The following is an 11175-nucleotide window of genomic DNA, read 5'->3' on the forward strand; positions in this document are numbered from 1 at the left end:
CATGGGAGCAGTTTGATTTAGGTCTGCCCAGGGGAAAGGGAGGCTCCAGTCCCCACTGTGGCTTAGCTCATAGGAGGGAAGTTGAGGTCCTGATGAGAAGGATGTGAAGGTAAAAAATGCTACCTGAAGTGTGAATGTCTACCTGAAGTGGAACAGGGCATATGCCCCACCCTCGGGCACCCTACTCTGAAGGCTTTTCCCTCATTCCCACATTGTTAGGGGTCCCTCTCTCAACCTCAAATCCTCTTGCTCTTCAACCTCATAGGGCAGGCACAGGTACTGATCAAGGAGCTGTATCCCAAGGAGAAAATGTTTCACCCTTAAGCAAGTGGCTGCCTGTTGAATTCTTCATCTTCCCTGTGTTCCTTGTGCCTCTGCAGCTGTGATGGCGTGAGGGGCCAGAGAAAATAATGTATAAGTGTTGAACTTGCCTCAATGAGAAGCTTGAGGGACAAAGAGACAAAGATACATGGGAGTCAGAGCTGTGGAGAAGGGGAAGGAAGGGAGCAAGGTGAAGGGTAAGGCTGGTTATTCAGGAACTGGGATCCTTTTTCTTTTTCTGGAATCGCTGGAACTTGCCCTGAATAGCAAGGGCAGCCTTCTCTGTTTCTGGTGCTGTCAGATCAATGTCAATCTCCTCCTCCTCCTCAGCCTTCTCGGCATTGCCAGCTCTCCCCTTTTCCTCTGGGCCAGCTGCCTGGTTGGTTGCTGGGGATGTTTTGGTGTTAAGCTCCTTCCAGGGCATTTATCAGCATTCAGATGATGTGTTGTCCTTCCACTTGAGCTTTAGATCCCATTCCCCTTTTCTCCTCCTCAGGAATCTTCACAATCAATTCTCTTGACTTGCTTATAAATAAAACGTCTTCCTTTTTCACTCAGTATGATAATCTCCAGGTTCATCCATGTTGCTGCAAATGGCATTATTTCATTCTTTTTTTTTTTTTTTTTTTTTTTTTTGCGGTACGCGGGCCTCTCACTGTTGTGGCCTCTCCCGTCGCGGAGCACAGGCTCCGGACGCGCAGGCTCAGCGGCCATGGCTCACGGGCCCAGCCGCTCCACAGCATGTGGGATCCTCCCGGACCGGGGCACGAACCCGTGTCCCCTGCATCGGCAGGCGGACTCTCAACCACTGCGCCACCAGGGAAGCCCTATTTCATTCTTTTTAATGGCTGAGTAATATTCCATTGTATATATGTACCACATCTTTATCCATTCATCTGTCGATGGACATTTAGGTTGCTTCCATGACTTGGCTATTGTAAACAGCGCTGGTTTCAGGACTTAATGAAGCTCAGGTTCTTGATGTCTCATTGCAGAAAGAATTCAGTGAGAGACAAAGTGATAGGTAAGAAGTGGATTTATTTAGAGAGAAACACATTCCCCAGACAGAGTGTGGGCCATCTCAGAAGGTGAGAAAAGGCCGACTTCTTAGTTTAACTGACATTTTTCTCATTACTAATGAGTTTGAGCATGTCTCAATGTGCTGTTGGCTTCTTGAGTTTCCTCTTCTAATAAACTGACTGTCTTTATCCTTTGCATATTGTCTATTCTTTTTTCTTGTTGATTTCCTGGAGTTCCTTGTATATTCCTAATAAAAGTCTTGTATTGATTTTAGATATTGCAAATATTACCTCCTAATCTGTCATCTGACGGTTAACTTTGTTCCTGGGGTCAAAAATCCTTGATTTTGATGTAATCAAGTTAATCAGTTTAATGCTTTATGGATTGTGGTTTGAGGTTTTATTTAAAGAGTCCTTTCCCACCCATGCCACATGGTTGGCTGTTAACTTTATGGTTTTACCTTTCACGTTTAGGTCTTCAAGTACTACTAGAGAGGAATCCAGTTTTGTTTTTCTTATTTCTTTTATAGTGAGCGAGTTTTCCCAGCACCATCTACTCAACAATCCATCCTTTACTCACTGATTGTGGTGGCTCCTTTATTTACATTAAGTTCCTGTATTCTCTGAAACAATCTCAAGCTCTCTATTCCTTTTTTTTTTGGTCCACTTGTCTGTCCTTGTCAATACCACACTGTTTTTGTCACTATGGCTTTGATGTGTGCCTTAATATCTGCTAGGACAAGTGTCCCTTCTTTGCTTTGTCAAGGATGGAACTATTTATGGACCTTTGTTTTTCTATTTCAATTTTAGAGTAAGTTTATCAAATTTCTTAAAAATTCTAACTGGGTAAGTGACTTTATAGATTGATTTTAGGAAGAATTACACCTGAAATATTTAGTTATTCTATTTAAAAGCAATAGATCTTTCTCCATTTATGCCAGTCATTTTCAGTGTCCTTCATTAGAGTTTAAAATGTATTACTGCAAAAATCTTGCTTAGTGTTGGATACTTTAATTCCAGGATATTTTATAATTTTTATCTATAAACTGTATCTTATTTTGAATATAGTTGTGCTATACTCAGGTTGGTTGGCATAGAGAAATATTATTGATTTCAAAAGTCAGTTACTGAAGTATTATATACATACACAAAAAAAGTGCACAAATTATGTGTCCAGCTCAAGAAATTATCACACAGTGAACGCACCTGTGCAGTCTCCACCGAGGTCAGAAAGTAGAGCAGTACCAGCACCCAGAAGCTCTCTTATGTCCTCCCAGTTACTTCCTTTGTCCTCCTCCCACAAAGTATCATTATTCCTGGCTTCAGAAAGTATAAATTTTTGGCCTGTTTCTTAATGTTATATGATGTTTGCTGTAGGTTTGTGGCATATAACTTGTATAAATAAGTATTTTCTTTCTGTTCCCAGTTTGCTAAGAGTGTTTTGTTTTTTAGTCGTAAATCTGTGTTGATTTTTTCAAATACCTTTTTCTGTGTCTATTGAGAAAAGCACAGTTCTTTTAGAGAAAAATAACTGTTTATGTGGGGAATACACAGAGACTGCTTCCATTGTGGGACCACCCTTGTACCCCAGGACAATCTCTACATGATCATGGTGCGTAATTTTAAAAAATATAATATTGGCTAATATTTTATTTACAATTTCTGCATCTGTGTTCATATTCATGCAGTCATACAACTTGATTGTTGGAACTACTTGCAAACTGATAGTGTGTCAGCTGTTAAACAGAGTGGGAGGCCTCTGTTGGCTCCATGCTGGGACTTTTTCTTGAATGGTCTGTGTAAAGACTTCTGACCTAGAAGTCTGGAGCTTTTCGTGACTCTGAGTAGTGTGGGGACAGAGGCCTTTTGCATCTAAGAGATGCAGAAAGCTTTATAGCCTTTCAGGAACGTGGCCTAGGGACTTACCCTGACACAAGAAAATACATTTCCTGTCCTGGGGCTCCTTCTATGCTTCTCCCTTGTTTTGAGGTTCTGTGCTGCTTGCTCCCTGTGTGTCTCAGTATCTGTCTCCTCCTCCTGTCATATCTCTGTGTTTCTGTCTTGATGCTTTTTATCTCTGTCATTGTCACTTTCTGTCAGCTCAGTGCCTTTGGGCAGGCCACTGCTCTTCTCTCACCTTCGGTCTCCCCTTCTTTGAAATGGAAGCAAGCCCCCGAGTTTACAGCCTCATGCAAATTACCCTGGAGGGCATCTTGGTCACAGTCATTCTTATCCTCCTCTATGCAGCCACTGTATCTCCCTGTCACGCTTGTTCCTGAAGCTTGTGGCAAACCCTGGTGGCCGAAGAATTTGGACGTGACACGCCATTGGCCCTGGGAGGTGAGCCTCCGAGTGGAAAATGAGCATGTGTGTGGAGGAGCCCTCATTGATCTCGACTGGGTAGTGACTGCTGCCCACTGCATCCAAGGGTGAGTGTGGCCCACGGAGACCCAGGGCTGCAGCGGGCCCAGCCTAGACTCCTCATTTCCTCTATGAAACAACGTGGCAGTGGGGGACGTGGGGCGGAGTGGGAAGGGATGTCCAGAACAGGGAAGAGTCATGCTCATGATCTCACAGAGGCCGGGGACTGAGCTTGGGCAGGAGCCCCAAGCAACAAAGACTATATCCTGACCAGGGCAACAGCATGCACCCCGTATACACCCCACCCCTCACACACATTAGAACACGCGTGCATGCTAATAGCTGCACACTCAAATCCACAGCACATAGACCAGGCCACTTGAATCAGCTTGACTGATGAATGAGGAGGCAGTCATATCTCTGACTCCGAGGGCCCCCTGGGTAGATGAGCAAGGTGGAGTGAGCAGGGCAAATCAGGCAGGACTTCTGCTAAGGGGAGCGTCCTTGGCGGAGGTAGGAGCATAGTGTTGCTTGAGAACCTGACATCTACCAGGTGGGGCTCTGTGTCTCCTGTAGCACAAAAGAGTATTCAGTGATTCTCGGCACCTTCAAGCTGAAGCCCACGGACTCCACGAGGGCCCTCTTGATCCCTGTGAGGGACCTCATTACGCACCCCAAGTACTGGGGCCAGAACTTCATCGCGGGTGATGTTGCCCTCCTCCAGCTTCACACTCCTGTCGTCGTCAGCAAGTACGTGCAGCCCATCTGCCTCCCGGAGCCCAACTACAACCTGAAGGTTGGGACGCAGTGCTGGGTGACTGGCCGGGGCCAGGTTCAACAGCGCTTCTCAGGTGAGGAGGATGGGGTCGGGGTGACATGTGGTACCCCAGAGGGTACACTCCTTTCCTCTGGGGGCCTCTCCTGATGAGCCCCCTCATGGTGCCTCTCAGGAAGCTTGTGGCCGTTACCTCTGGCCCCTGGTTCTTTGGATGTGTTAGGATTGCTCCTCACATGGGAACTGTTGCCATGGTTTACACCATTGCATGTGCTATGGGCACTTCATTTAGTCCTAGGAAAACCTGATCATTTGCCTCTTACGGAAGCTCAGAGTCAGGGATTCATAAATTCACTCACTCACTGATTTGTTCATCTGAGAAACTTCGATGTTCAGGCATCTGCCACACGCCAAACCCTTGTCACTGGTAATGCATGCCCTGCCTCTAGGGAACTCATAACTGAGTATGGGTGGAAGCACAGATTAACAAGGAAAGAGGCAAAGACTTTGTCAGGTGATCTTGAGAGCAAGTCGGGAGGGATCTGGAATGAGCTCCAGCAGAGAGTCTTCCTGAGATGCCTGAAGGAAGAGCGAATGTCAATCAGGTGGCAGAGGGCACAGCCAGTATAGAGTTCAGAGGCTGGAGAGAAGCAGCATGGGGGTGGGCTCTCAATTTCTGAGTGGTTGCATTGAAACTTGGATTGTAGCCTGCTTGGTTCAGGAGCAAAAGATGCCCAGAGAAAGGGATCCTGAAATAGAGCCTTAGAGGGCAAGGTGCTTGCCCGACATGGTCCACACCACAGGGGGAAGGGCTAAGTGAAGGAGGGCATGGAGGTGTGAAGGGGTGTGGCTGAGTCCTGAGGATGGAGGTGACAAGACCCTGGGAATAGGCAGGGCTGAGTAGAGTGAGGAGTCAGTTCTCACCCCACTGGACTCCTCCACAGCCAACTCCACACTGACCCCAGAGTTGCGGGAGGCCGAGGTGTTTATCATGGACAACAAGATTTGTGACCGGATTTACCGCAAGAAGTCCCTCATCCCCCGCGTTGTCCCCCTTGTCCTGGGGGGACATGATCTGTGCCACCAATTATGGAGAAAACTTGTGCTATGTGAGTTTCTGGGAGGTTCTGGCAGCTCTCCTTCGGTTGGGATGACCCCAGGTGGGGGGCATTTCCCCAGGGGGAGGTGTGCTTGGCCTCCCTCTTTGTCATCATCATCAGGTAGTGCTCTGCTCCCATCTGCCTTCCCCGTGACTTTGATTTTGCCTGATATTCTGGGATGGGATCCCCAACTGAGGAGTGAAGGAGGACTCCAGGTAGTGAGATCCTCGAGGAATGAAAGAAGCTTCCAAGCAGAACTCAGAGGGTGGGCATTCTGGGTCCCCCAATCCCTTGGGTCCCAGCTGGGTCCAGAGCCTCCATCACTCCTCTCTCTTTGCCTAGGGGGGACCCTGGGGGTCCGTTGGCTTGTGAAGTCGAGGATAGATGGATTCTTGCCGGGGTGTTGTCCTGGGAAAAGGCCTGAGCCCAAGTACATAATCCAGGAGTGTGCACCCGTATCACCAAATACAGCAAATGGATCAAGAAGCAAATAAGCAATGGGGTTCTCTCAGTCCTCTGCACCTCCTCCTGGCTCCTACTCCTGTCCTGGCTGCTGCAGCCCCAGATGGGCCCCTGATCTCCCTTCTCCTTTCTTCTCTGTGCTTTGCCTTTGCCAAATGGGGCCAGATCAAGGTTAGACCAAGGTCATGGGTCTGTAATCAACAAAGATCAAGGTGGGAAAAGAGTGGCCCCTGGGAGACTGGGTCCTGCTTTGACCTCCTAGTGGGGAGGATGTGGTGGATGACTAGGCTTTGAGTGACCAGGAGAAGGAAATTGTGGCCTAGAAGGACTTTGGAATTGGGGACCAGGATAGCAGGGATTATATCTGTGCAAACATGAGCTGGCTCTGTTCTCTTTTCTGGGTGGCCCCCGGGAGTTGGGGGTTGGTGCGTGGGTAAGGCCTCCTGGAATTAATTCTGCCAGCAGGCTCCCCAGAGTGGGGACTGATGGTTTTTGCTATATCACTTGTGCTGGGGCTTTGGGAAAGGGCCTGGGCCTGAGGCATCAGTTTCCTCAACTGGAAATTGGGCATGCTGTAAGAGAGCAGTTGAGACATGCACTGTAGGTGACAGTAGGAAGGACCCGCATATCGTGCTCCAAAATCAGCTTTCTTTTTTTTTTAAAAATGGCATTAAAAAAAAAAACAAACTGATTATAAAAGTTCCCCTCCTACATTTTTTTTTTTTTTGGCGGTACGTGGGCCTCTCACTGTTGTGGCCTCTCCCGTCGCGGAGCACAGGCTCCGGACGCACAGGCTCAGTGGCCATGGCTCACGGGCCCAGCCGCTCCGTGGCATGTGGGATCTTCCCGGACCGGGGCACGAACCCGTGTCCCCTGCATCAGCAGGCGGACTCTCAACCACTGCACCACCAGGGAAGCCCCCCCCTACATTTTTTAAAAATTAAAAACAATTAAAAGCAATGTCTGAATTTTTGTTGTGATTTACCAAAAAGATTCAGAAATACATGTAAAGATTCTCCCTTGCTCATTCACCCCCACCACCAATGCTGCTCCCCTCCCCAGAAGTAATCATTGTTGGCATCCTTAAATAAAATATCTTTATGGTTTTTTAAATAAATAGAATCTTATATATGTATTATTAATAACCTACATTAAAAAAAACTATATGCCTTGAAAACCTATGTCAGTACCTAGAGCTATTCATAATTTTACATTATTGCATGTGTACCGTGTGGATGTAATGTATGTTATTTAACCAGCACCAGGTTTTAGGCTGTTTCTGACTTGTCAGCATTGTGACAGTGCTGCCATGAGCACATTCCTGCGTGCTCGGGGGTGGGGTGGGGGAGAGCACAGTCTGAAGCATTTCTGCAGCGGTCTTCCTAGGAGTGGATTCAGGGGAGGACCATCAGAGTAGACACAAATTTAGTAATTTTGGATGAATATAATTTACTCCTCCCAAAAGCTGAACCAGTATACATTCACACCTACAGTATACAAGAATGAACGCTTCTCCTTTTTGCTAAAAATGGATATTATTAATCTTCAAAAATTTTGCCCATCCAGTGGTAGAAAGTTATATCATTGCTGTTTTAATTTGCATTTTCTTGATTGGAAAAATGTCTTTTCATGTGTTTATTGAAAAAAAGGTATACCTTTTCACTAGTAAATCCTCCGTTCATATGCTTATTTTAGAAATTAGGTTGTTTATCTTTTTCTCATGGAAGGTCTTTATCTTTTCTGAATATTAAGCTTTTGTCAATTATTTTACAAATATTTTCTCCAGTTGTTGTCACTTATCTTTTACAAATATGTGGAATATATGGGTAATTTTCCTGTAAAGACTTTAAAAATTATTATTGAATGAAGTCAGTCAGTGTTTACTTTCTTTATGGATTTTGTGGCTTGCTTAACTTGGCCTTCTCCATCTCCAGATTATAAAACTATCTTCACATATTTCTTTTAATATTTTGATAAATTTATTTTTTATGTGTAACTGTAATCCTTTTGAAATTTCTGTTATATATAGTGTGAGTCAGGCGCTAACTCTGTTTTCAACTGGAGAACCAACTCGGTTGACATTATTTCTTGTAGAGTCCATCCTTTCCTGCTGATTTGAATGTCCACATTTATAATAATGAAATCCTAATATATTTGTGGGTGTGGTTTTGAAACCTTTATTATTTCCCACTAATCTGTTTGTCTGTCCCTGGGCTAGTGCTGTACTGTTTCAATCAGCTTCATGTTATGTTTTGTTAAATGGTAGCAAAAGCTCTCCTCTTCTTTAAAAAAAAAAATTGCCTAATCTACAAAGTTTGCCTTCCATATAAACTTTAGAATCAGGTTGTCGGTTTTCATTAAAAATGCTATTGGTATTTTAACTGAAATTAAATACACAGAATAATTTGGGGAGAACTGTCATTTTTACAGTGTTGAGTTCCTAACCAGGAATATGGTATATGTCTCTATTCATTCAGCTCTTCTATTCATGGATGTCTGGAAAACCATTGAGTTTATTTCTAAGTAGTTTACAGATTTTGATTATGTCTGTTATGGGTGGTATCTTTTCCTATTACACTTTTTCTAATTCTGCATATTAGGTATTTTAAAGCTGTTGATGGATTTAAAAAAAAAACAGTGATCTTGATTCCTGGTCATCTTGCAAAACTGTGTATTAAATTCAGTAGTTTTTCAGTTGATTCTCTTGGCTTATTTTGGGGTAATCACATCACCTAAAATGGTGACAGCTCCCTCTTGTCCTTTTTGAAAGTCACACCATTTATTTCTTTTGCTATCTCATTGCTGGAGACTCCAGCACAATATGAAATAGTAGCAATAATGGTGAGGGTACATGTGCTGACCCTGACTTCATCCTTTCATTCATTCCCCAGATACTTGGAATTTCCTCTGTGTCAGGCACTGTTTTGGGCCCAGGTGACACAGTTGTGAACTGTTAAGATGATTATTCTTATTTAATTTGTTTACTTAGTGAAACACATGACTAGATCTCCAGTAGATTTCTTAGGTAAATCCTGTAATACACTCTGGATTAAATTTCTTCCGTTTTGTTTAGAATTTTTGTTCCAATATTGGTTTGGCCTACAATTTTCCTTTCTGTTCCACCGTTGGTGCCATTGCTATGCTAGCATCTTAAAACATGTTGAGGAGCTTTCTACTCTTTTCCTGTGCCCTAGAGCAGTTTATATAACACCAGCATTATCTGTTCCTTACGTTTGGTAGATTGTGCACATAAAACTTATTGGGCCTGATGCCTTTTTTAGGGGACAAATCTTTGACTATTTAAAAAAAAAACTTTAATAGTTATTGGCTTAGTTGGGTTTCCCACCTCTTTTTGCATTAATTTTACTAAAATAAATCAATTTAGCTTAGATTTAAAAATTTTTAACTGATATGTAAAATTTGAACCTATGGCTCCTTTCCTATTTTTAATATTATTTACATGTGTACTCTTTCACTTTTCCTAATTATTAAAGATTAAAATTGCCAAATTTTTGTCTATTTCATAGGTATTTTCCAAAAAAACACCTGATGTACTGTTATTGGTTAGCTTTATGGTATCCATCCTTCCCTCATATTACTACAGGTCCTAGTCATTAGTCCACACTGTCTGCCATGTTGCTCATCATCTTCAGGAAGAAGCTGTCACACTCCCAGCTCCCAAGTGGGTGGCTCATTGGCTTGATCTAATTAGCATAGGCCAGTGCCCGGCCACCTGACCCCAGTTAGGTTATCCCAATAAGCATAAGGTATGGTTAGAGGAGAGAAATGCATACTGTCTCTCTTTTTTTTAAAATTTTATTTATTTATTTATTTATTTTTGGCTGCATTTGGTCCTCATTGCACGTGGGCTTTCTCTAGTTGTGGTGAGCGGGGGCTACTCTTCCTTGTGGTGTGCGGGCTTCTCATTGCGGTGGCTTCTCTTGTTGCAGAGCGTGAACTCTAGGCATACAGGCTCAGTAGCTGTGGCACACGGGCTTAGTTGCTCCGCGGCATGTGGGAATCCTCCCGGACCAGGGCTCGAACCCGTGTCCCCTGCATTGGCAGGCGGATTCTTAACCACTGCACCACCAGGGAAGTCCCCATACTGTCTCTCTTAATGTGGATGAGGAGGCAGAAGGATGCTGGCAACCATTTTTCAATAACGGGATCAACTCAGAATGAAGCCACCATCACTGAAGAGAGGAGACAGAAATTTTAAGCCTGTTTGAGTGGAAGTTTCTTTTACTTGTCAACTCCTAAATGATACAAACTACCTTTTGATTTTAGTGATCAAATATGCTTCCTTTTGTTTATTTTATTTCATGGAAGTTCTTTTAGCTTTAGTAATTCAATCTTCTCCTTTGGGGAGATTTACTTGATTGTTCTTTTTCTAATTTCTTGAGTAGTATGCTTAGTTCATTATTATAGACTTTTTTCATTTCTAATATTTTCACTAATTCCATAAAATTTCCTGTGAGTCTCACTTTGGCCGTATTTCACAGGATTTGATCAGTTTTATTGAATATTTCATGTGCGTTTGAAGTAAAAATGTGTGTTTTGAAACAGAGTTCTAGCTAGAACTGACTGGATCAGGCTTGTTGATTGTGTTATTCAAATCCTCTAACACTTCAAATATTTTATATATATAAATCTGTTGATTTCTGAGCGGTTTATCATGAGAATTCAGAGTTTGTCTATTTCTTCCTGCAGTTCTAACAATTCTTGCTTCATGTTTGAAAGCTGTGTTGTTAGGAGTGCAAGGTTCATGCCTGCTGTACCATCTTGATGGGTTATACCCTATCAGTGTAAAATATGCCCATTGTCCTATTTAATATTATTTCTTTTTACAAAGATCCAGATCATAGAGTTCATTCCTAACTCTGCTGTAATAATTGGTTAGGGTATAATTTTATATTTTGTACATGTTTCTTACAGATTTTCCTTGGGGTTATTTTGTACCTTTTACAGTTTCTTGCTTTGAACATTTAATTCATTTATTTTCATTCTTTGTTATTCAATAATAAATACCTTTACGGTTATAGATTTGCCTTGAACACACTCAAAAAGTTTTTTTAATGCATTGCTCTAATAGTATTTTCTAAATAGTTTATAGAATGTTTTTATTTCCTTGAAATAA

General features: G+C 43.1%; 2 protein-coding genes across 2 annotated transcripts; one reads left to right on the forward strand and one right to left on the reverse strand.

The window, feature by feature from the left end:
* Positions 1–532: 532 nt before the first annotated feature.
* LOC309967605 (Purkinje cell protein 4-like protein 1) lies at positions 533–745 on the reverse strand (the record flags this gene model as incomplete). The annotated part of the gene is made up of 1 exon (XM_082848385.1): positions 533–745. The coding sequence occupies one exon, from the start codon at positions 743–745 to the stop codon at positions 533–535; it is 213 nt and encodes a 70-aa protein (XP_082704511.1).
* A 2198-nt stretch (positions 746–2943) lies between these two features.
* LOC309967606 (serine protease 45-like) lies at positions 2944–6153 on the forward strand (the record flags this gene model as incomplete). Its single annotated transcript, XM_082848386.1, is given in 8 exon segments — positions 2944–2952; positions 3588–3769; positions 4278–4552; positions 5421–5539; positions 5541–5582; positions 5584–5585; positions 5919–5997; positions 6001–6153. Coding segments are annotated over 8 exon segments (861 nt in total).
* Positions 6154–11175: the final 5022 nt, after the last annotated feature.

This window comes from Leucopleurus acutus (assembly GCF_964270905.1).
Source record: "Leucopleurus acutus genome assembly, chromosome: 10".
Classification (NCBI taxonomy): Eukaryota; Metazoa; Chordata; class Mammalia; order Artiodactyla; family Delphinidae; genus Leucopleurus; species Leucopleurus acutus.